Source organism: Colossoma macropomum, unplaced genomic scaffold (assembly GCF_904425465.1).
Source record: "Colossoma macropomum unplaced genomic scaffold, Colossoma_macropomum, whole genome shotgun sequence".
NCBI classification, from domain to species: Eukaryota; Metazoa; Chordata; class Actinopteri; order Characiformes; family Serrasalmidae; genus Colossoma; species Colossoma macropomum.
Genome location: NW_023494801.1, coordinates 33,937,548 through 33,964,591, shown reverse-complemented (window position 1 = coordinate 33,964,591; position 27,044 = coordinate 33,937,548). Strand labels below are relative to the sequence as shown.

The 27,044-nt window shown below is 38.0% G+C and overlaps 2 protein-coding genes across 2 annotated transcripts; both read right to left on the bottom strand.

The window, feature by feature from the left end:
- Nucleotides 1-153: 153 nt before the first annotated feature.
- On the bottom strand, nt 154-5,763 carry LOC118821051. The gene is made up of 5 exons (XM_036589458.1): nt 5,639-5,763; nt 3,086-3,234; nt 751-1,074; nt 540-677; nt 154-353 (listed from the first exon to the last, which is right to left on the bottom strand). Exons 1-5 carry the CDS (start codon nt 5,761-5,763, stop codon nt 154-156), a joined length of 936 nt encoding a protein of 311 aa, XP_036445351.1.
- LOC118821011 (deleted in malignant brain tumors 1 protein-like) lies at nt 3,254-26,624 on the bottom strand. The gene is made up of 7 exons (XM_036589420.1): nt 26,515-26,624; nt 14,846-14,878; nt 14,355-14,669; nt 10,177-10,485; nt 9,815-10,099; nt 8,123-8,288; nt 3,254-3,374 (listed from the first exon to the last, which is right to left on the bottom strand). Exons 1-6 carry the CDS (start codon nt 26,561-26,563, stop codon nt 8,272-8,274), a joined length of 1,008 nt encoding a protein of 335 aa, XP_036445313.1. The 5' UTR covers nt 26,564-26,624; the 3' UTR covers nt 3,254-3,374; nt 8,123-8,271.
- Nucleotides 26,625-27,044: the final 420 nt, after the last annotated feature.

The window sequence follows — 27,044 nt, the reverse complement described above, 5'->3', positions numbered from 1 at the left end:
CACCGAATTCATTTTAATGGACAGAATAAACACTTATCAAGGTTTGAAAACGAACACATACATATTAACACTATCTTTTACATTGAGTCTAAAACTGCTGTAACATTACTCATCAGATCCAGCGTTTAAAAATAGATTGTTTAGTTTACCGTACTAATCCGTGTTTGCATAAATTTGTTCACCTCCATAGTCATTGGCCACTGCCTTATTCTTGACATCAACATCTACGTTAACATAGTCCTCATCAGAATCATCTGAATCTTCTTTCTGGTGAAAAACAGTTTCTGCATTTTCATAATCTTCATCATCCATCTCATTATTTCCTCCGGTAACCCCATATGTGTTTCTGGCACCTACAGAAGGATTGTGGGGGAAAAATGAACTGGTTAACCAGATTTTATGGCAGTAAATGTCTCTGCACCACCATCTACACTGGATGTTATGCGAATACCAGTCAACAACAAAGAGCTTCAGTTTAGTTTTCAAAAGACATAATGAAAATACTGTAATTAGTTTAGTTCAGAACAGAAAGTGCTCACGAAGTCTATGATCCGTCTTCACAGCCGTCTGATGATCTTTTTGGTTTTTGCTTCTCTTTATGAAGAAAATGATGATTGGCACTAATATGAGTAACAGTCCTGCTGTCACTCCAGAAGCGATGAAGGGAACTGGTGACGCTGCAAAGGAAATCACCATCAAGACTTTCTTGCTTTAAACAGAGAACAAATCAAACAAGACTAGTTACTGTACCTTTCACAGTGACAGCCAAGAGTTCAGTGGTAGGAGAGTTAAAGGTGCGTGAAGACACGTTTACTTCATAAACACAGCTGTAGTTTCCCTGGTGGACAAAATCTGCCTCATCAAAGAAGAAGGTGGTTGAGTGGTTAACAGCTGACTGAGTTTTGGTGATGTTGGATCCACTGAGCTCCAAGTGGAAGGAGCCTCCTGGATACTGTGGTTTGGTGGAGCAGATGAGGGAGAAACTGTGACCCCTGGTCGCCTCTGACCCCTGAGACCCCCAGTAGAACCTTCCATCAGGATTACTGAAGGAGATATTGGGCTGCTGCAAGTTCACTGGAAAACAAAAACTTATATGAAGAGTTGCTGACTGATAGTCAAGATTTGACTACAGAAACCCCAAATATGATGTGTCTTATTCGCATCCAAGAAAATAACAAATAATTTGTGGAGAGCTGAAATAACGACTGGACACTCTGTTCATGAGGGGTCTTACTACTGCCAGTACCAGACCAAAGTCCACTTTAGTAACAGTGGAGGTAACGAAGGTCCTGCTCTTGGTCTCTCTAAAACCACATTTACACCCGGACGCTTCATGTGACTTGTATCCTGATTGTCTCTTGGTAAGATTTTAGCCACATGCTTTTACACTTGGTCATCAAATGTATCTCCAGTTAGTTGGACTGAAATCTAATTACCGTGTGGAATCGAATATTCAAATGTGCTTGTCACATTGCAGCCAGTTACCAACTGTTTATCCGCTTAGCCTCTTCATCTGCAGTTTGTTTTGCAGTCGTGTCTCTACTGCCATTAAGCCTTTCATTTCATTCGGTTCCTCATCCAAAAATAAACCTGATATTCAAAACGCCTGAACCAACCAGATGTAAAAGGGGTCTAAATGATCCAGAGTTCTGTATCAGAGTGAAGGATCCACCTGTGAACTGAGTTTCTACAGAGCAGGTGATGTTAACCTTTTCTCCTCATGTGACCTCTTTGATGGGACTGAGAGAAATGTGTGGAATGGCTAGAGTAACTGGAAAATGATTTTTTTACCATCAGATTTTTCTGGTTCATATTATGTTAATTAAATGACCTCAGAAATGACCTCAGAAATACGTATTTCATTTGACTTGTTCAGTTAAATTTTAGAAAACAAAAGGCTATAAAATCTTATTAAACATCAGAAACACAAAGATTGGAGCTGGTTTGTTCAGTATAGTACTACATTGGAAATGTATAGGTTAGGGGTGCAAGTTATTTTGAAACAATCCTTTGATTTCATTCTTTGAAAGAAGAGATGAGATCATGGTTGTTTTATTTCATTTTATTCCCCTTAGCAAACAAAGGGGCACTGCTCAGATTTGAACCTATCTGAGGGTTGTGCATACAGTTTGCTGCTTAGGTTTTTGTAAAGGTAGAGGCACTTTAGTACCTTGGTTTCATTTTCACAAATCAGTCCATTACATTGAGACTGTTTACATCTTGCATTAACACAATGGGATCACATTCAAATTTCACTTCATCGCATGAAAAACCAGGTGTAAAAATACTTGAGATGCATTGTGATCTGATTACGATTGGATCTCTCAAACCATATTAGGAAGTGGTCAGAGATGGAGCTTGACCACATTCAGTACAAGTTTAAATGGAGTCTGTTTTCCATGTATGCACACAGTTACAGTTACGTAAGCGAAAATATGTCTGCTGAGTGCTGACCAGCAGGTGAGAGGATAAACAAGGAAATACAGGACACATAAGGCTGGGGTTGTCACCAAAAGAAGTATTATTTGTCCCAGTCTAAAATGCTTAATTTGTTGCAAATCTAGTTCTTGTTTGTATGTAACTCCCAATATATTTCAAGAACAATGAGTGCGTTTACATGCATTTAATAATCCGATAACAGTATATATTTAAATTCTTCATTTCAGCAAGCATGTTGGTGGTTTCAGCGTTGCTCCAAAAGTATTTTGTTGCTGTCTCATGGGTGCTGTGTTACACTGCTTGCTTATTTCCGGTACTGCGGTCTGTTGTTGCACATGCGCAGACTGAGAGATATGAAAGAAAGAAAAGTTTACATGCACTTAGAAATCTGATTACTGAGCTAAAATCCAGCCTTTATCAGATTTCTTAATCGCATTTCTAGACCTTATTCTGATATAAGAAATCAGAGTATGCTGTTTACATGACCATTTGAATATTAAGTGCATATAAACACAGTGTTTCACTAATGGGTGCAATTGAAATACCTTCAGCAGCAATGAATGAACACAGGAAGAACGTGACAAAATAGCTGCAAAACATAGGACAAAAACTTGAGGACAGAAAATCTACAAAGACTCTGTCTTACCTGCAACAGAGAACTGAACAGAGCTGCTCTGTGGAGAAGTGAAAACACGACTGGACACTCTGGTCTGGTACTGGCAGTAGTAAGACCCCTCATGAACAAAGTCCACTTTTGGTAAACTGAAGGTGACGGAGGTTCCACTCTTGGTTTCTCTAAATGATCCCAGAGTTCTGTATCAGAGTGAAGGATCCACCTGTGAACTGGGTTTCTACAGAGCAGGTGATGTCAACCTTCTCTCCCCATGAAACTTCTTTAGAGGGTCTGAGAGAGATGTGTGGAGTGGGTAGAGTGACTGGAAAATAACATTTTTGGCATCAGTTTTTTTTTGCTTATTCAAAAAATTATAAAAATTAAATGCGTTTGACTTAATGAAATGTTAGCTATTGGCAGTAATAGAAAACAGTAGGTCAAGAAATCTCATTTTAGAGTATTAGAAATAAAAAAGTACTCAATACACATCAAATCCTGAGAAATCACCTGATAGCCAGCTGTCAGCTGTTTCATTTAGTCTGGTACAAAATTGAAAACGTAAGAGTTTTCATAAGCGGTTACAATTTTAAAGTAAGTTTGAAACAAGCTTTTGATTCCATTCTTTGAAAAAAGAGAGAGTTTTTTTTTATTTGACAAACACAAGGGCATTTCTCAGATTTGAACCTGGGGAAGTGTGGGGAACGGTGCAGACAATTTGTTACCTTTGTATTTATTTATTTATTTTTTTCCCCCAAGCGAATCAGTCCTTCGTGTTGTCAGATTTTACTCCATTGCATGAAAAAAACAAGTGTAGAAACATTCTGGAACGCATTGTGATTGAATCAATCAGACCACATTTGGAGGTGGTCAGAGATGGTGGTCAAGTATAAAAGGAGTGCGTGTTGTCTTTTTGTCCCCAAATAAGTGTTATTTGTCCCAGCCTAAAATGATTCATTTGCTTCAAATCTAATTCTTGTATGTAGCTCCTGATATAGTTCAGCGACAGTGAGTGCATTTAATAGTGCGATAACTGCAGAAAATCAGATTTCGTCAGTAATCCGGAAACTCTGGGTCTACATGCGTTAGGCAGTAATTGGATTTCTGTTTTGCAACCAGCCAATAAATTCGCAGAGGACGTGATGTAAACGTAATGCAAAACTCAGACTTCATGCTGCGGCTTTTTTAAAACATCAAGCCACTTCAATATGCTAAAACATGAACATATATCTTCTAGAAGATGACGAAATATTTAAATCAAGAGATGTGAACAATCCAATCCTATATCGGTATCGGGGCCAATATTTACGTAATTTACTCATCAGATTTCGGATGGACAGGGCCGATCCACTTACTGATCCATATTCCAATCCGCAGCTTGCACTGGACCATGAACGTTACACAACATAACATGAAACGTCACCGATACAGATTCCATTTCTCATGTTACCATAAACCCGCAGCAATTTCAGTCTGTAAGTGACTGAGCAAATAACATTAGTTGGTGGTTTGACTAAAATGTGATTTGTTTGGAGATATTTTAGTCTGGAAACGCCGAAAAGCAAGACCGCTACTTGTAATGTATGTAAAGCCAGCGTGCTGAGAGGTGGAAATACGGCTGTGTCATACAGTACAACCAGTCTAATTAAGCACTTGCAGAGGTTTCACGTGGAAAGAGTACCAGGAGTCCATGCTAACAGACAGGAAGACACCAGGCAGTGACTCTCGCTGATGCTTTGCAGAAACACGATAAACTTCCAGCAGACAACCCAAAGGCTAAAGGGATCACAGAGAAGTTGCTGAACTCCATTATACTCGACAACAAACCACTATCTGTAGTGGAAAATGTCAGATTTCGCAGCCTGTTGGAGCTCTTAGAGCCCAGAAATAAACTCCATCCAGAAAATACATTTCAGAGACTGTGATACCCCATCTGACAGATCCGATCCTGATACACAACCGAGTGTCATCACAGTTAATGGTGCAGTTAGGTGTTAAGATAAGATAATCCTTTATTAGTCCCACAATGGGGAAATTCAGCGCTACAGCAGCAAAGGGGCAGCAATGCACTCAAGAAAAGAAGTACCACGAAGAGAATTAACAAAGTAATTAACCTTGTTAATTACTTAACACGGTTGCAGTTTGTTACTTGTTACCATATAGACTATATATAATACTAGAGTTAAACAATATAAGATACAAAATATAAACTCTATCCTTTACATAAACTGTATTTACAGAAATTACCAATATTAGCATTTATAAATAAAAAAGCAAAAAAAAATTCACACTGTAAGGATATTTTTCCTGAACTGCACGTGGAATATAGCACATGGAGTATTGCACATGGAGTATTGTTTATAATACACATGGGAATGGTGATGAGTTAACAATATAAACATACTATATAGAAAAGCCAAAAAAAATCTTTACACTTCAAGATATTCTATATGTATTGCACATGGAGTATTGATTATATTGCACACTGATATGGTGATGAGTTTACGGTTTATGTGCTGTAGGTGTGTGAGGTCTAATGGAGGGTGGGCAGGGGTTCTACTGGGAGCAGTGCTGGTTGTATAGTCTAACAGCAGCAGGCAGGATGGACCTGCGATAGCCTCCGTCACACACTTGGAGTGGAGCAGCCTAGCACTGAAAGAGCTGCCCAGTGTTGCCAGAGTCTCATGCATGGCGTGGAAGTTGTTCTCCAGCATGGATGCTAGCCTGGATAACTTCCTCCTGTCTCCCACCAGCTGCACTGAGTCTAGGGGGCTTCCCAGGACAGAGCTGGCCCTCTTAATAAGTCTGTCAAGTCTCTTCCTGTCTGCAGTTAAGATGCTGCTCCCCCAGTAGACCACTCCATAAAAAAGGTCAGGAGCACCCCCCGTGCACTCCAAATGACCTCAGGCTCCTAAGCAGGTAGAGTCTGGATTCTGGACTTTCTCCTGTAGCTGGCTTTTCCCTCCCTGATTTTTCCTTTTAGTTCCCTCTGCACAGCTCTCAGCTCTTCCTTGTCCCCTGTTTCAAGTTTATTTATCATTTGCACAACATGTCAAGACATTCATGCATTGAAATGCTTGTGGTGAGGCTCAGGTAATCACTTTACAGCAGGGCATCATTATATACATTCTACAGCCAGTGCAGAGAGAACAAAGTAAAAGTACTAAAGCTAAAATATATTAAATAAACCCAAAATATAAAGACAGGAGGGACCTATGTAGAAGAACTCTCTGCTATTTACTAATATATTAAACAAGGGATAATCTGAAAAGAATATATGTACATTTTAGTGACTTAGTGTTATTGTCTGTAGCAGTGATATGATATAATAAATAATACTAACAAAGTGACCAAAATGGTAGTTAGGGGAGGACCCACAGCATCACAGCTTGTTCAGAAGCCTGACAGCCTGTGGCCAGAAACTGTTCGTTAGCTGGGTAGTTCTAGCCTGGTCTAGTCTCCTGATCTAAAAAACCCCCGTCCAAAGTGATGGAGTTAGTGTAATTAGCCATGACTCTGAACAGCATGACGCTACACTCTCGGTACTCCCTCTGATATCAGATCAGCGCTGTCAGCTCGTCCATCTTATTGGGAAGAGATCTTGCATTTCCCATGATGACTGAGGGAAGAACAGGTCTATAACGTCTAAATACTATACGTGTAAATATAATAAATCTGTAGATATACTTTTATTTCTGCTTTCTTATACTTTAATTTATGTTTATTTTTATTTCTGTTTTTTTCTGCGTAGTATATGTAAGTTTATGTGCAATTATGTCTTGCTACTGAAACACTGCAATTTCCCTTCGGGATCAATAAAGGTCTATCTATCTCCTCCTGGCATGACACAAAGCTCCCATACGACTCCCCGTCTCTTCCTCTTCAGCTCGTCCTTCTTAGTGGGAAGAGATCTTATGCCATGATGATTTCCCGTTACGACTGAGGGAAGAACAGGTCTTTAACGTCTCCTCCTGGCGCTAAGCAGAACTCCGACACAACTTCCCTGCCTCTTTTTCCTCAGCTTGCGGGGGATATCAGATCTCTCATCTGACAGCAACGCTGTGTTGCCTAGCGCTAACAACTGATCCCCACTGTAAACAGTAGGGCTCCGTAGAGGATCTCCAGACATGGAGAAAAAAGTAGAGCGAGGACCAGGGCAAAAGTGTGGTGTCCATAGCGCGAAAAACTCTTGGCAAACAATCAGAAAAGTATAAATACTTAAAAAAGAAAAAGAGAAAAGTACAGAAAGTAAGAAAAAAGCTCAAAGAGAGCCAGAGCTGCTGCAATAGGCTACCACCCTCACAGGGGCCATCTTGTTAAAGCCATGAGCTTTACAACTGATGTTTGGACCTCAGTGTGATCCCAGTGTCTCTCTTACGTTTCACAGTACACTGGGTGAACTCAGAAACATATGCACTACAGAGTGTGGAGCGTCAAGTTAAAAGGCGCAGGGGGTCACAAACTAGCAGTTCAGTTGCAGCTTCCATTACAGATATGCTTAGTGATTAGAAGATTAAACACAATACCAACAATAATAATGATAATGTTAAAGTATCGGAATCTGTATGTATATCAGTTGTGTATCTAATAGGAACTGAAAAAAATGTGGATCGGCCCATCACTATTTAAATCCCTCATTTCATCAAGCATGTCGTTGGTTTCAGCGTTGCTCCGAAAGTATTTTGTTGCTGTCTCATGGGTGCTGTGTTACACTGCTCACTCATTTCCGGTACCACAGTCACAGTTTTTGCACCTGTGCAGACTGAGAAATTCGAACGAAATCCAAGTAAGAGTTTACATGCAATGAGAAATCTGATTACTGAGCTAAAATCCAGCCTTTATCAGATTTCTTAATCGCATTTCTAGACCTTATTCTGATTTAAGAAATCAGATGCTGTTTACACAACCATTTGAATAATCAGATAACTGCAGAAATCCGATTATGATCGGAATATTAAGTGCATATAAACACAGTGTTTCACTAATGGGTGCAATTGAAATACCTCCAGCAGCAGTTAATGCAAAATAAAAGCCAAGAATTGAGGACAAAAATCTAAAAAGAATCTGTCTTACCTACAACAGAGAACTGAACAGAACTGCTCTGTGGAGAAGTGAAATCACGACTGGACACTCTGGTCTGGTACTGGCAGTAGTGAGACCCCTCATGAACAAAGTCCACTTTTGGTAAACTGAAGGTGACGGAGGTTCCACTCTTGGTCTCTCTAAATGATCCAGAGTTCTGTATCAGAGTGAAGGATCCACCTGTGAACTGGGTTTGTACAGAGCAGGTGATGTCAACCTTCTCTCCCCATGTGACCTCTTTGGTGGGACTGAGAGAGATGCGTGGAGTGGGTAGAGTTACTGGAAAATGACATTTTTGGCATCAGTTTTTTTTGGTTAGTCCAAATTATAAAAATTAAATGCGTTTGACTTAATGAAATATTAGCTATTGGTAGTAATAGAAAACAGTAGGTCAAGAAATCTCATTTTAGAGTATTAGAAATAAAAAAAGTACTCAATACACATCAAATCCTGAGAAATCATCTGATAGGCAGTTATCAACTGTTTCATTTAGTGTGGTACAAAATTGAAAACATTTTCATAAGAGGTTTGGGTGCTAATTTTAGTTTGGAACAAGCATTCAATTGCATTCTTTGAAAGAAGAGAGGAGATGACAGTTTTTTATTTTCATTTTTTTCCCTTGACAAACATAGGGGCATTACTTAGATTTGAACCTGGGGAAGTGTGGGGAGCGGTGCAGACAATTTGCTACCTTTTTAGTTTTTTTTTTTTTTTAACAAGGTAGTGGCACAGTAGCTCCTTGGTTTAATTTTTGCAAATCATTGAGTCAGATTTAACTCCATCGCATGAAAAACTCTGGAATGCATTGTGAGTGAATCACTCAGACCACATTTGGAGATGGAGCTTGACCACGTTCAGCACAAGTGTAAATGCAGTGCGTTTTCCAGATATGGACACTATTGGAGTGGAAATGTGTCTGCTGTTTGTTGACCAGCAAGTCGGGCAAGGACATGCATGATAGAGGATGAGTAAGGCTAGAGTTCCCCAACTAACCAGCACTGTGGGCTACTGAAAGTGCCCAAGCCAAGCCTTGTGATTTGTATCATAACAGAGGAAAAACGTGGTGCAAGAAGAAACGCTGTGTTGATAAATAAATTGTAAAATTTGTTTAGTCTATATGTTCTCATGATTGGTTGGGAATAGGTTGTCTGGATGAATCTACTTAAAATCAGTGATCTCTAGTCCATTTGACCTAATACTTTAAGAATCCAAGCTTAAATCAGAAACTGCCCAGAACTTCAGCCTAAGTGCTAAGAGTTTTCTCCCTTCTTTCAGTCATACAGTCTCCTCCCAAACTACAACCATAACAAAATTATGCATATGATAATTTGTGAAAGGCATGGTAAGACCTAGCAAATTCCCCCTGTTAGAATATATTTTTGATATGCAGACAATGATAAAATCTGCACCCCTTACATAGGGAGTGAATCTTTGAAGACTGTTTCTAAGAACATCTGAAGTTGTCAATAAATGTGAATGATGGTGCTGTGCTAATGTTACCAATTATCTGCTTTCATTATAGTCCATCATGCTTGTCAAACATTTATTTTACAGTATCATTTTAAAATAATACCCTGGAATGCTTTCCTTAAATTAGGGTAAAGTTCGTGGAAACCTATCAAAATCAGATCACTACAACTGTTTAAAATGTGCTTTTTATAAAATCACTATCTGTGCACTTACCCACAGTAATGTCAATGGAATTGCTTCTTGATGATGTCATGGAGTTTCTTCTCGGGTGTGAATAGTCACAGCTGTACTGGCCCTGATATGAGGAATCCACCGCTAAAGTAAATGTGGTTGACGATTTAGCTGTTTGGGTTATAATTGATATCCCATTTCTATACAGACGGTAGTCTACAGAGATGTACGTTGAGTCGGGTGCGGTACATTTGAGCTGAACAGCCTCCCCAGGTGAGACAGCAGAGTGTGATGAGATCAGGGACAGAGTTGGGCTCTGCAAGTTACCTGTTAGAGAAGTAGTTCAGCAAAGTAATATGCATTATGTTTGAAGAGCGTGATTTTCCAAAAAAATGCTGCCTTACCTGAGCAGACAACACCAGCATCTTCATTATGACCACAGTTATGTGTTCCAAATCCATTATGACTGCATGATGTGATGGAGCGTTCACTTCCAGAACAACCAACATCATCCAGAAGTATTGGGTCACTTCCCTGACCAAAGTGGGCACTGTGAGGGGCGCTGACCGCTGGGCCACATCCCATCTGTCTGCACACCACCGCTGCATCATTGATGTCCCAGTTATCATCACACACTGTTCCCCACTGGCCGTTATGATAGACCTCCACTCTACCAGAGCAACGACTGCCTCCAGTCACCAGCCTGATGCTTTCTGATTTACCATACAAAAATATGCAGATATTTATCTTTAATGAAGAAGTATAAGATTTTAAGGACCAAATTTACAGTGGAACTATAGGTTGGTGCAAATAGTTATGTTGGAACCTTCATGAATACCAAAGCTGTATATAATTTCACAGTGGAATAGGGAATTTCTTTGTATAAATGAAATCATGATGTACGAAAAGTCAAGAAGATGTGAAATGTGCCTGTTTAGAGAAACTAAAATGCTTAAGGATGCCTCTTAAAACATAACAGCATGCTTTTAAATATTTATTTTTTTGTTTTAATATTAAAGATGTGCTGTAGAATAAGTGTTTACCGGTGTTATATTCAGGAAACAAACATATACATAAATTAATATAATTTAGCTGTAAGAAAATGCTCTAGAAATTCTCAGCTGCTGTCTGCTCAGAACTGTGTGGGGTCATCAAAAAGCAAAAAATGACTGACAGTGGCATCTCCCAGGCAATGCAACAACCCACCAAACTGCCAGCCAGCGTGATGAACGTTTAAGCCCTCCTCAGAAAAACAGACCACCACTTTTCGGCTGCTCTCTGAATGGAGACTGAAAGGGCATATGGAGAACAAGCTAACAGTTAGATCTATCATTTAGAGATCTAATTACATTTTGCAGTTTGAGAACTCAGGCTTTCATCTTATGTGTACATCACAAACATATCGTGTCAAAAATTGTAATGATCAGCACTAACGTTTTATCCATAACCTATAGTTGGCTAGCTAACTGCTGGGCCGTGGAGAAATATCTCGTGCCTTACTGTGCACAATAGAAACACTGTGAGCCTTGATGTTTGGGGGAGTAGCTAATAGAGATTATAATTTTATTCCTACAGTTAAGGTGGACAGCTAGCTATCACGCTTCGTAAATGAAGTTAACTGCATATAACTGAGTAACTGAGGTATACATATTGCTAACTTTAATTTAGTAGATCTGACGTCCTGCGCCAAATTTAGTCCCACCAAATAACTCAAACTGAAGAAAACAGCAGAAAAATGCACAAATCTCTCAACAGAGAAGAGCAACCTCATTCTACCTCTTCAGTTCTTAGTAAAATCATCACAAAAAACGCTACAATTTCACATTAAACCAATTTGTTTACAAACCAACAGTTGAAATATGTAGAATTAAAAGTAGAAATTAAGCCCCCAAAATCATGTCGGGTGCTTGCTGTCATAATGTTTACTACTTAGAGACATTGACCCTTATTCATCAGATTTTCATATGGTCAGATCTGATCGTAAAATGAGCGCATGTAAATTTCACAGACAGTTTTGTTATTCATCAGTTTAATCTTTTGCATATCTCTACGATCAAACTCGTGTCTGGTAGGAGTGTGTGTAAATTTGAGTAAGTTTAACAACCTGACAACTGCTTAATTTTTATACGTATCATCTATAATACCAGTAATTAGTATGAAAATAGGAAATACTACTAATAATTTGTGCTCACAGAAATCAAGGGCAAAAGTGTATTATTGTACATACATATTGGTGTAAACAGATGCTGCAGTTATTCCATGTTCTATTTCAAGACACATTACACTGCGTTTTTGTTTTATTTTACGGACTCAGCGTTTCATTTTATTTTAGGACAATAAACACACTACAAAATCATTCTTCTGTCTTTAAAAAACAACAAAACAAAAAAAAACGCTTTTTTACATTTTACTTTTTTCCAGTCCTCGTAATTTTATAACGTTTGGTCAGTGTGGGAGCATTGCACTCACTGCTTGACCTCAAACTCCGCCCACGAGCAGAGCCGCTATCTTATGAGCTGCTGAATGCTGTCGTTTTATTGGCTCTTTACCAAGATATTTGTATTAATTAGAGCTTGCTTCATGTAAAATGTGAACAGTTTGAAAAAAATGCCTGATTTGCAGTTAACTATTATACGTTTCATCTACAGTACCAGTAATAAGATAATAAAATAGAAAATATTAATAGTAATGATTTGTAAACATGGAATTTCAGTACAAAAGTGGAGGTACTTATTGAACATACATATTAGTAAACAAATGTTGCAACTATTCCATGTTTCATTTAAAGGCACTTTGCTTTTGTTTTATACGACTGACTCCACCCACGAAATAAACAATACAAAACACAGTTAGTGCATGAACATCTCATTCACTGCAAGAATTAAGCAATTAAAAATGTGACTTTAGGATAATTATCCCACTACACTGTAACATCATTGTGCACTTTCTTAAAATACCTAAGACCTTATGTTTATTTCACATTTTATTCTTTCCAGTGTTTCTAGTTTTAACACTATAAAATTCGGTCAGTATAGTGAGCATTGATCACACTGCCCGACCTCACACTTCCTCAGTTGCTCACGAGCTGCTGAATGCTGCCATTTTATTGGCTGATTGCCAAAACATCTTTATTAAATAAGGGCGTAAATTCATGTAAATTATTTGTAAATGAGATACAGGTAGGCCGGTGCTTGATTTCATGCACTGGAGCTGATTTGTGCCCAAATTTACGCTTATTTTCAAGTTTAAGCATGAAGGTTTCATGAATCCTCGTTTTTACGCAACTTTGATGAATAAGAGCCACAGTTTGTGCATTGTATTGGTATTGCTGTTGTATTACAATGAAACAGTAATAGTAATAAACCATTGCAACAAATGAGGTAACATCCAGATGAAGGAGGGGTACACGAAGATTTCGTAACACCTTTTTGTTTTGTTCTATAAAGGCACTTAAAAGGGATGGTGATACCTTAGTGAAATCCATCGTTCATAGGACTAAATGAGAAGGTAAATAAACCTTTCATGACAAATGACATTAGCCTGTATTTACGGTGAAAAATCCTTATTCCATCAAATTTCAGTTTTCATAAAGGCTGCTTTTGTCAACTTTGGTTTCACTTTATGGGTAGTGACAGATTTTATGGTGAAATGACCCAGCATGCTATGGCAGCTGGCTCTGTATCCATTTCACAGTTTGTCTCCGGTTCCTAATAGTCAGATATAATTCTTAAAATATCCACAATATATATATATAAATGAATCTCAGCACAGTGACAGTATAGTTTAAGTATATTAAATATTTAAAGGTTTTCATTGAGAACTGAATGTTTGGTATAAGAAACTTTGTTTTTATAGCACCACCAAGTAGTGAAAGTGGCCAGTGTGGCTGCAGATTTTCATTGAGATTTCATGAGTGTGGATGAAACTCAAGACAGTAAAGAAAGTGTCCACATACTTTTGCTTTGATTTTTTTTTTATTTGATTTTTGCTTCAACCCTACAATGTCATTAAACTTTCGTTACAGAGTACTTATAATTTACTTAAGGGCCAAAGAAAATAAAATACACATACTGCATTTCAGTGTAATAGCTTTACCGTAAGTATTCATAAACTCTGATAATCAGTTTAGTGAAACTCACTGTAATTCATGGAATCTCAATAGGGATTCATAAAAATCTTAGAATAATAATAAATAAGAATAAACACTTAACTTGATAGTACAATTGACAAAAGCAGCCTTAATGACAACTCGTTTGTTAAAATATGCCTTTAAACATGTTTATGTAGGTTTTTCAGTTGTCATGAAGCCGTAGGAACACCGCCTTTCATTGCCCTTGTGTATAGCATTATGTAAAGGATTGGCAACGTGCAGGGAAGTGTTTTAAAGCCTTCATCTGGAGTGCTATGAATGCGTATATCACACCTTCACCATAAGACTGGATTACTTTTATTTACTTGGGTTTCCGTTCTTTCTTCATTTAAAAAAATCTCCTTACTGGTCACTAAATGTTTAAGATCGGAAGAGATACAGCAGCAATGTACATATTACAGTGTTTTAACTTGAAATTAACTTTTTCCATACCTGAGCAGATAACACCAGCATCTTCACCATGACCACAGTTGTGTTTGTAATATCCACCATGAGAGCACTGTGTGAGGGTACTTTCACTTCCAGAACAAGCAACATCATCCAGAAGTATTGGGTCACGTCCCTGACCAAAGTGGGCACTCTGAGGGGCGCTGACCGCTGTACCACATTCCATCTCTCTGCACACCACTGTCGCATCACTCGTGTCCCAGTTATCATCACACACTGTTCCCCACTGGCTGTTATGATAGACCTCCACTCTACCAAAGCAGATGCCATTGTCATTGACGAGTCTTATGTTGAAGCCCTCTGTCACAAAAGGAGATCAGTGCACAGCTTTGTTAAGCATGAGCTTTTTAGGCATTTGTCACATTCAACATATTTCTGCTCTGAAAATTGTGCGTAGACATTATGTTCTGTAAGTGGTCAATACCGTCAGTATTGCACTGTTTAATTCCAGTGTTATTTACAAAATGCACACTTACCAGCCAACCAGGAATATCCAAGAACACAGAGTACTGAAATAAAGAACATATTTTTTGTTAAGCCCATGATATAATAAGTAGTAGCCATTCAGTTGGATGGTAATGTTATTCAGTTATCCTAATGCTAATTTAGATGTCGATGTGTTTCCAACAAAAGTTGGGAATGTTTTATTGATCCTCTTTTGCAGTTCATTTCCAACTAATTTGAGGAATGTCTGAAATGTTAAAACATGCCTGCTTAGGAACTGGTTTGGAGAAATCAACTTTAATCTGATCTTTAATGTGGCAAATTGGATTAAAAAGAAAATTATTAATATGAGGCAAAAGTGCAGTAGACCAGTCTGAAAATGTAGGAATAATGATGGAGGGTGAGAATGACTTTGTTCTGTGAAGTTGTAAAGAAAAGAAATGAAGCAATGATAGCTAAACTAATGAACTAATGATAGCTAATGAGCTGAAAAGCGATCTTTTTACTTTTGGAATTTTCTAAGATATGTAAGAACATGTCATATATTGTTAAGTACAAAATTGCTTCATTTTTGGTTTGAGTAAAGAATTGCAACAAATTAAACTGCAGTAATACGAAAAGTTAGTATTGGTTAAACACTCATTGCAGTAAATAACTACACATTTGCGGTGCTAACATCACCAAACATCTGCATGAAGACTGAAGAATGATTATAGAGAAAATAAAATAAAAAAAAATTATACTAATAACAAATACAGCTACAAGTGGTGATTCTGAGGTCCAAGCATGTATCAGCTCAATAAGGCCTTATGCAGTTTGAAATGAAAACAAAGTCAGAGTTTATCAAAAGGTCTTCATTTGCTATAAATGTTGAGCGGTGGTCTTTGAAGTCCTAGAGAGCACAGAGTAAAATATTAAAAATGTGTATATACTAAACTTAAATATCCAGCAAACCTTGAATGAAAAATTTAAGATATAAATATGACAATAAAAACCCCAGCTTAAAAACGCTGATCAGACCTATCTGAGAACTGTGTAGGCGTGGCTAATTAGCAGCTTGATTGACAGCTGTCTGCTCTGCCACTCATACAGAACTAAAATCATTACCCAGCTTTTGTGTGATGACAACTGGATGGGAAAAGTCACAGACGAACAGATGTGAAGACAGACGGATGGACGAACAAACAGACGGATAAAGCAACACTTGAAAGAAGGAATGGACGAATTAACAATGTTGGTGTATAGATAGATGAATGAATGGGTGACAGGCAGCTACAGACAGGTGGTCTAGCTTGTTTGCTTTTGATTATTCCTGGGTTAGCTTTAGCTGACTATTTTTTCTCTGACTCTGAAACTGTTCTGTGTGGGCGGGGCAAGAGACGTCAGCTCTTTGATTGGTAAGGAAATGCTTACAGATGCAATATTCAAGATTAGGACTGCCCAGTTTACATTGAGAGAAATATGATGGAGACACAGCAAACATTTTGTAGACATTGGGTATTCATAAGACATACTTTGTACATGTATATTTTGTGTTCAGAGGAACAAGATTAACTTAATTAGAAAGAAAACTCATTTAGAAAAGGTTCCCTTGGGCTTTAAACATTATATATGCACAAATTTCTGGAGAAAGGATGGATAACAGTGAGTTTATATTCCTTTTTAACAACATTGCACCTATGATGTCTTTTTATATGCTTCTAAAAATCCATAAGAATTTGCAAAATCCCCCAGATAGTCCCTTTGATTAGTGAAAGTGGAAGTCGTACTGAACCTATTTCTGAATACACTGATTATTTTATAAAACTTTCTCATTTTACCTGCATTTTATCATTTCACCATTGGTGTTTTGAATAAAATCCAAGAATTTAATAATATAGGTGCTGTACATTTTTTTTTACCTGCCACAGGTTTACTACCATCTGAATTTACAATCCTATTTTCAAAAATTTAGGAACAAAGGATCAAATCCTTTAAACCCTATATTTAATTGAAATTAGTACAAAGACAATGTATCAAATGTTGAAACTGAGAAATTGTATTGTTTTTTGAAAAATATATTCCCATTTTGAATTTGATGCCAGCAACATGTTCCAAAAAAGTTGGGACGGGGGCCTGTTTACCACTGTGTTTCATCACCTCTTCTTTTAACAACACTAAGTGTTTGGAAACTGAGGAGACACTGCTGTGGTTTAGAAAGTGAAATGTTTTCACATTCTCGCTTTGATATAGGATTTCAGCTACTCATCAGTTTGAGATCTCATTTGTTGTAATTTTCATTTCATTATGTGCCAAATGTTTTCAGTGGTGACAGATCTGTACTGCAGGCAAGCTAGTTTAGCACTTGGACTCTTTTACTATAGAGCAATGAATGTGGTCTGATGTTGTCGTGCTAAAATAAGTAAGGGTTTCCCTTAAAAACATAGTTTGGATGGCAGCATATGTTGCCAAAATCTGCATATATTGTTTAACTTTAATGGTGCCTTCACAGTTGTGTAACCATACCATGTACATTAATACACCCTCATAGCATCACGGATGCTGGCTTTTGAGCTGTGTGCACTGATAACAAGCTGAGTGGTCTTTAGCTCGGAGGACGCAGTTTCCATGATTTCCGTAACCTCAGTCCATCTCAAATGAGTTTGGGCCCAGAGAAGGCGGCGGTGTTTCTGGATCCTGTTTATATATGTTTTTTTTTCTTTGCATGGTAGAGTTTTAACCTGCCTTTGTGGATGCAGCAATGAACTGTCTTCACAGACAGTGGTTTTCAGAAGTGTTTCTGAGCCCATGCACTACAGAATAGCATCTGTTTTAATGCAGTGCCACCTGAGGGCTCAAAGATCATGGACAGTTAATGTTGATTTTTAGCCTTGTCCTTTGCATACAGAGATTTTTCTGGAACCTTTTAATGATATTCATGGTAGATGCACTAGTTTCACACCCCTCACCATCTGTACTGTGAAAGACTCCGCCTCTCTCTGAGATGCTCTTTTTATACCCAAGCCGTGTTATTGCCCTGTTGCCAGTTAACAGCCAGATAGCATTATACAACTTTACCAGTTGCCCTGTCCCAGCTTTTTGAAACATTGAAAATGGGCATATATTTTTCCAAAAACAATATTTCTCAGTTTTAACATTTGATATGTTGTTTTTTTTTCATTTTCAGTTGAATATAGGAGTTAAATGATATGCACATCATTGCATTCTGTTTTATTTACATTTTGCACAGTGTCCCAGCTTTTTTGCAGACAGGGTTATATCTTACAGTTAAGTAAAAGGACATATTTAATGGAAAAATAATATCTTTGTGTTTCAGGATAAATTTTTTGTAAAAGTAGTTAAAGGTCTTGCCAGGGGTCATGTTGTAGCCTTTCTTATATGTGATGTTATAGCAGGTTTGTTTTAGGGTAAATAGGAAGAGAACAATATCCTAAGTCCTGTTATGAATCTCTTTTTCAGTGAGGTTATTTGGTGGGGTTGTTACAATAAGGGAATTATTCTGTTTTTTGCAGGGTCAGAGGAGGACCTTTAGAGATTTCATGACTATTTTAACAGTGCCTTAACAGTACCAGTTTAAATATTAGTTTATCATTTGAATATAGTAAAAAGAACGTTAATTTTTGGATTTAGAGATGAGCAAGCATGAGAATGGTTTCATACATATTGTTAGAATAGAAATACTATTCTACATGCTTTTTCACCGACATAAATTGATTGAAAGTATACCCTTTGGGCCGTTTCAAACTTTCAAATTTGTGATAATGAACAGGAATATGAGGTAAAACACTGAAGTTTTGTACAAAGAGGTTATAAAAATTGGATTTTTTGTACAGCAAAAACAAGGGTGAAAGAATTGACTTTCATTATCACATAGAAAATCACCAGTGTCTACTTCTACATGGTGTGCTTTGTCACTAGGAGTGCAGTGATGTTAATCATTAAGAAGAACTGGAGTATCATTCAGAGCAATGTATTTTTTAATCAGATTTGACCATTTCCTCCCCTGTTTAGTTTTAAAAGATGTTCTACACTTCGGAATAAGTTGGTACACAGTTTCTACCAACTACACAGAAAAACGATTGGTTAAGATGCAAGATCAATGGATATTTTAAATGTGATCAGTGTAATCATTGTGAAAATATAGTTCAAAGTAAGACCTTTCATTATATTGTGTCTGATAAGGAACATACAATTAAACATTCCATTAATTGTAAAACGACCGATGTTATTTATAGATTGGAACGTCCACAGTGTCAACGTTTTTTATATTGGTAGAACTAAGAGGTGTCCACAAAATCGCTTGGTGGAGCAACAATATTCCATCAGGAAAGGTAATGAGGAGTTACTCTATGTCGAGACACTTTAAACATTCTGATAATTCTTCAGTGCTTAGAATATCAGGTATTGATCATGTTTCAGATACATGTAGGAAAAGGAACAGAGAGCAGAAACTTAAACAAAAGGGTTTTTTTTTGGATTTATGACTTAAAATTTGACTTTACTTCCTGGATTAAATGAGGTTGGATTTTAGCTCATTTGTACAGACATATTTTGGATATTTGCGCCCTCTGAATTCGTACAGTTATAATGTTTATGTTTTGAGGTTTAAAATGACAAACTTTATGGCTTACAGGTTGACTTTTTCTCATGTAAATGTAGTGGGGCATAGCAACATTTTAATTTGGGAACTGTATGTGATATGCAAATGAAAACTAAGCAGTGATGTGTCAATTCACTTTGACTTGTATTTGAATGAAAACAGTAAAGTCAAGATGTTTTATATTTTACTAACTTAAATATATGCTCATACTGAAATGGCTGCCTGAAATGTGTTTCAGATTGTTTATGGAAATAATGGACATTGTGTTCTTCAGGCCAAAGAAGAAAAACCCATCCATTGTCACATGGGTACAGTTCAAAAGCCATGATCTGTCGGGGTATGGGGGCATATTAGCAGGTAACCTGCACATTTGTGAAAGAGCCATTAATGCTAAAAGATATTTACACATTTTGGGGACGCATATGCTGCTTTTAATCACCATCATTTTTCAGGGATGTCCATGCTTATTTCAGCATGACAGTGGCAAGCCACTTTCTGCACATTACAGCAGCATGGCTGCATAATCAGAGAGTGTGGGTGCAAGACTGGGCTGCCTGTCTCCCACTAAAAACGTCCTGTACAGCTGCGCAACTGAAGGCGTGCATGACGGATGAATGGCAACGATGGCAATGATATTAAACGGAGTTATGAAATAACTTGAATTTTTGAGAAAGACCATACCTGAAACTCCTCCCTCTCTTCATCCTTTACCCTATATATCCTCCCTTCTCCATTTCAGTTTCCCATGACACAAAAATATTGCACCGACTAAGCTACACCTCATGGCAGCTCCTCGTTGTTTACTGCCCCTCGTTCACATCGCCATGGACCTCAATATGGAAAACTTCACATCCCACCACCACCCCATTTCTTTTTACTTCTCTATGACTCTTTCTTGTTGAGTGACAGGGGGTCAAGCTTCCTCAATCTCAGCAAAGCCAGCCAGAACTCCTGTCGTTCAGCCCACTGTCCCAAGCTCAGTTTCGGGTGTGGGCTGTGTAACACAATAGTAAACATGCTACTCTCTGAAATGTTTGGAATGTGTTGCAGGCACCAATTAAAGAATGATCATATTTTTACCCCCAAAAATGTATAAAACATGAAGTAATGTATTTTTGTTCTGTTTCTAATTTAATCAGGTCAAATGAAATTTCCTAATTTCTGCTTTCTGTTTTCATTAGCATTTCCACCTTTAAGTGTAAAGTGTAACTGTACTAATACCAAACAATACAGAATCAGAATGTGCAGTATTAAATAATACAGGGCAACATTCAGCATTGTTACCCTGTTTATACACTGTTTAAAGCAAATTCTTCGCTGTAACACTGAACGTTATGCATTTTTAAACTACGCTACAGTATAAAAAAAAGTTAGCAACCAGGCTGCCTTAAAATTTTAGTGCACTCAACTGAAGTTCAATGAAAATAATAAGTTTACAGAATATAAGACAGATTTTTATTCTGTTAACATACTGTTAGAAATTCAGTGTACATACTAATTTAAATACTTTAAAATAAGTCAAAACATTTTAAAACTTTTTAAAGTTAAAACAAACTTGACTACAGTGGTCACTGCCTCTGTCCTCAAACAGCTTTACCTCCAAGTGTGGTTGGTGTTTCACAGCCTCTCCCACACCTGCAGTTTTGTGTATTTCTTTGTAGTTTCTGCTGAGTGTCCAAGTGTTTCTCAGTCGTGCAAAAACAGTGCAGGGAGACCACAGTAACCACACACTAAACTCACACTCTCAGAGGCTGCAGAGGGTCGAGATTCTGTTTCACTTTCACTTTTCTGTTTACACAACAGCCCCCGACTCTTTCCTGTTTTCCACAATCCACAACTCTCAGGCTGCCCCAAACCATGTTTGCTATGGCTTCTGTGCCCCCCCCTCTATTCCTGCCATTCCTACCCAGCCCCAAAAGACTGTGGAGGAGAGGAGGTCAGGAAAGGGAAAAGGGGGAACAAAGAGAGAGCGAGGGGCACAGAACAGCTGCTCTACTTCAAACTCATCTAAACCAGGCCTTTGTCTGTTTCCTTGAAAGCACGCCCTATAACTCCTGTAAGCCAATCGCAGTTACTGCAGTAACAGCCTTTTTTCGTTTTTTGTTTTGTTTTTTTTGTAACAAAAAAAAAATTAATTAAGCACAAACTACATAAAATACTGCAGTTGTACAAATACAAACAAAATGTTAGCCAGACCTTTTCTGTGTTGACCAATTTCTGGATGTGCATGTTTAAAAAAGGTTTAAATTTGGTTGAAATCTTTCATCTGAACAAAATACTGGTGTTTCTTTAGTCAGGTCAGAATGTTCTGGTATGAAGTGCTTGAAACAAAAGTGTGCAAGCTTTTCTTCTGATTACAAAGCATGTGACAAAAAATAGTCAGATTAGAAGGACGGCTTTATGGTTATTTCTTACTGAAGCTGCTGTAGGGTTATGTACAGTTAGATGCCTAACAGGCACTAGACTTTGTTTCTATATCAGTACTTACTTACTTAGGTGCCTCCAAGGCTGGTGGAAAATAATTGGTCTCTAAATATGATAAATTTGATAATACAGAAAAGATAAACACTTCCAAGGCTGATTAAGCCAATTATTTACTTTTATTTATTATTGTGTCACTTTATAAGCCCAGAAGTATAAATAGCTGTGAAACAGGTGTATTAAAACAAGGTGCTTTCCTTTACTTTAAAAGTTTAAACTGCAGCACCAGCACCCATAGTATCCGTCAGGCACCTCCTCTGAGACCCACTGACGCTAACAGCTTTGTGCCCCTTGCCTGAAACATGCACACCATGAGTTCACACTACATGATTTTAGCCCTGATTCCCACTTGCTGACAGTTTTTGGAGATTGTTGAGAAAAGCCCCAGATCAGAACTAATTCAGCGTTCACTCAGCTCACACTTGGCCAATTGGTTCTCAATTGCTATGTGTAAATTGTTCAGTGACGCCATCTGAGAGACTTGCCAGTGCCTTTAAAGAAGATATCAAGCAAGGTAAATTTCTGAACCTGCCGGGGAGTCCAGATCCGTGAAACAAATTCAAAATAATTAAAATATCTCCATTTGTGGAAACATCCACTCTCGTCCTCCACCATTGTTCCCAAACTGAGTTTGTGCTGTGCTCCTCACATTCGTGGTCACATGATGAGCTGTGCTGTCCACAAATGTAATGTAAATGTAATGTGTTACATTACTTCGTACAGAAAAGGGTAATCATATTACTATAATGCATAACTTTGCAACACATTACCCCAACACTGGTCCTAAAATGGGTCAGTTTTACTTGTCTGCACTCACTATTCAAGTTTTGATTATTTCACATTATTTTCCCTTACAATTCCTCTAAAATTTCTTCAGTTATTTGCTTGCTTCCACTACTTAGGATAGCCTGTTAGCTTTCTATGTTAGCCATTCCTGGATAGTGATGGGGAGTCGAGTATTTGACCCCAACATTCCTGGGTTTGTTAGGTTTGGCTCTTGTCCAGTGACTGTGAGTCCAAATGTGTGGAGTCAACTGATGACTCTGTTTTTTTCACTGTAATTGACTGGAGGGACATTTTGACAAAGGTGTGTGTCAGGCAGGAAATAGTCTGAGTTTGAGTAGCGTGCTTTTGATTAATTAACAGCTTTATGAAGCACAAACTCTGCTCACAAAAATGTTCAAAACATCCGACTCTACACTGAACCGCTCTGCTCCCTAACTCTACATTTTCTTCGTGATCAGGGCTGCAAACGAAACAAAAACAATGTTTTTTATAGAATGTTGTGGAAAAACGGATAAAGTTGAAGTTGGCTTCTTACTCTCCCGTGTTTTGTTCTAATTTTCCGTTCCACCTTAAATGGTGCTGCAGTTACACCCTGGCCCCTGCACAGATGCTGTATCATTTCCCGATTTTTCTCCCCAATTTAGTCGTCTCCAATTCCACCCGCTAGTTAGGACTCCCCCAATCACACACGACGCTATCAACGCTAGGAGGGCAAGGCTAACACAGGCTTCCTCCGAGACCTGTGAAACCAGCCACCGCTCACGCAACGTCATTGGACAGCCGAACGCGCTCGGAGGAAAGCGCCAACCGCCAGATCTGTTACATCAGCTAACAGACGCCTGCGCTGACTAGCATCGCGCTTAGTGAGTGATGGGGGGAGAAAGGCAGCCATCCCACCCACCCAGAGAGAGCGAGGCCAATTGTGCTCTCTTGGACTCCCGGCTACGGATGGCTGTAGCATCACCAGGGATCGAACTCGCGATCTCCTGATGATAGGGCCAACGCTTAGACGGTTGCGCCACTCGGGAGCAGATGCTGTATCATTTAAGGTGAAATAGAAAATTTTAATTAGAAGTCCACTTTAGCTTAATGAAAATAGGAACAAAGGATAACATCCAGTTGCTCCTGAATGAAAACCTTAGTTTAAATCTGGTTAACTGATTATTAATGATTCATTTTCAATTAATTATGACCACAGTAATGACAATCAGCTGTAACGTCATTTGTTTAGCTACAATAGTTCAGTCTCTGCTGTATCCCTTTATCACTGGCTCTGACGCTGTGTTAGTTGAAACTATGTGGAGTCCAGCGTCAGGAGTCAAGAAAAAAATGCTAGGGCGCGCTCCCAAGCAAGTTCAAAACGATTAGGTTAAAATGAAGCATTTGAGCAAAATGATTGTAAATGCTTAAACAATTTTTATATAAAAGAATGCATTCATTTCTTGAACTCAGAACAACATAAAACATTTTAACTCTACTGTAAAAAATTTTTTTTTTTAGTTTACTACAGCGCCTAATGTACATTAATGACATCAGTGAGCACGAATTGCTTCACTCAGCCAGTGAGCTGATCTGGCTTAGGATGTTTCATCATACCAAGTTTGTGAAGAGCAGTATGTATGTTTACTGAATTCTTACATAGTAAAACTTGCAGGCTTTACAAACAAATACATACATAAACTACATCATAAAGTATTTAAATAAATGTAATAAAAAATAAAGCCCCAGGTTGCACAAATAATATCTGGACAACAGCAGACCTTTGGTGTGAAACTGACCAGTGATGAATGGGATAGAGGATCTGGTAGGTGTTTATGTAATGGGTGTTAGAACAAAGTACCTAATAAATTGGCAGCTCAGTGTATAGCGTATGCTCTGCTTCACTGTGCAACAATTGAAAGACTCACATTTTTTCTGAGAATAAAGTGGAAAGTTACTAACCGGCTATGCCAGCGTCTTAGTTTCCATCATATGTGCACTGCTTGATTAAAAGGGAAATCAAGTCATTTTTTTTTTAAAAAAAAAAGGAGAACTGAAAACACCTGATGCAAAAGTTTAGCTAAGCGTCTTCATTTGTGGGAAGATTGTGTTCTAGACCCAAGACAGTTATTGTGTGCAGGAAATATGTAACATTTCCACTGTTTTAATGCACTTTGAGTCCCAAACTTGTGGCAAACTTAACTAAGTTAAGGTTAAGGTTGAAGTTTTACTGTACAAATACAAAACATACAGTACCAGTTATGCCTGGGCGATATCTAAAAATAATTAGCACAATATTTTCTAGTTAAAAATCATGATTAATTGATAATATTGCCCCTTTCTTTTCTATATTAGTCTAGAGGTTTTTAAAATATTGACTGTTTTAATGAAAATCTTTAATAAATCTTTCATACTGAGTAACCCAACATCTTTTGAGTATTGTCACCTGTCATTATAATTAATGTTGCTGTAAACACGCGTGTTCATGAGCTTCTTCTGCTGCAGATTCGTGGCGATTTAGAGCTCCCTGCTGGAGGAACGTCAGACTGCAAGTGATTTACAAAGTGATTTCTACACTGAAAACAAGTGATTTTCTTTTGTTACAGCAGCGTTTTCATAATCCAGCTAACCACCAGGACACTGTGCACAGAAAATACTGCACACCGGCCGAAGGCGAGGATCAGAGGAACTTTCTCTTCAGATTAGAGGTAACTTGGCTGGTCTACGCTAACTTTCAGTCATTTCAGCTCGTTTTTTTTACAGCTGCGAGTCACTTTGAAGAGAGCTGAAGTTCCAAAGCACGTCAGCATTTATTTTATATTCTATTGATGTCAAGTAAATTAAGAGGAATTTGTGTGGTGAAGGGGAGGATTTCAGTGCGTAGCAGAGAGAAATAACACAACACTCAACATATACAGCAACCCCTCTCTCTCTCTCTCTCTCTCTCTCTCTCTCTCTCTCTCTCTCTCGCTCTCTCTCTCTCTCTCTCTCTCGCTCTCTCTCTCTGTGAAACTGACTGCTGGTGCATGAAGTGTGAACCCCAGTTTCCCTCTGTTTTTTTCAAGCTGTTTAAGGGTGAATCAGTCCTCTCTAATTCTCAGTCTTTACCAAAATAGTGATTATCGCCTTTTACACATTGTAATTAGGTTACTTGTCCATCATCGACGATGTCTGATTACATCACCCTATCGCCCAGGCCTAATATCAGAAGAACAAGATAACATGCTATTAATAATTTATGATTCAATTCAAAATACACTGTAGGCAGACAACCATTCAAACATTTGGAATCACTTGCCATATTAACCATTTTTTATTGGAATAATAACTTCATACAATGTGGATTTAAATATTATAAACTATTCACCAAAACTATTTAACATAGTTTATTCAACCTTTCAATATTTCAAGGAGCAGGAACTTCATTTTTGGTCAAGTTATCTACCGTGAGAGTTTTTGAAATATGATGAATTCTGGATGTTAATTATACTATGTCATTCTAAACACATCTAACATTTTTTGTTTTTTATTTACAGCTTTATGATGTTCTACTAGATCTGAAACTTGTGAAGTTGCACAGGACGAGCAGATTAGAAAAACTGCATTTTTCTTCAGGCAAGTCAATTTTATATGATTGAGAACATTGACTTTAAACTTTTGAACAGTCAAAACATTTTACATGTAGCATATTTTTCCAGTTTTAGTATCGAAAGATTGAAGGTACAGCTGTTCCAGTGGCATCTGCCCTCTCAAAACAAGTTCTTTGCTATAAGAATGGATAGAATGATCTTTATAACTGAAATTACAGACACAGCATTTTGCTCCTAGGAAAAAAAGGAAGAAAACTGAATTTACCAAGCATTAAAATGAGATGAGGTCTCAGCATCCTGGGCCTTAGATCCATGTTCAAGTCTTTGTTCAGTTTGATTTGAACTACAGTGTTCACTGCTGCTGTCTTTGAACAGTTTCACTCTGAAATGCTGATGACTTTGTTGCCCGAGGCAGCAGAGGCAGAGTTTCTGTTCCTCTTTTACACTTTTTCCTGTGCTGTAAAAGGCAAAGCCCATACAGTTATTACCAGAATTATTAAATAGAACTAAAAAGTGTCTACTTTGACGCTTTGTCTACGTTTACTGGAGTTACACTTTCACTGGATGAAATGAATCTGTATGTATGTTTCAGAGCACTGTTGTTGGCAGTGTTTCCAGACTGATTTTGAGGGCACAGTGAACACCATAGATTACTATGTCAGTTCAATGTGTATCAGAATACATTGCAAGTCTCTTGTTACTGTTTAACAGACTGACAAACACCTACTTTATTATCTCCTTTATTTTTGTAGGTCTGTTTCTTGTACCACCTATTTGACGACTGGCTGCCCTCAA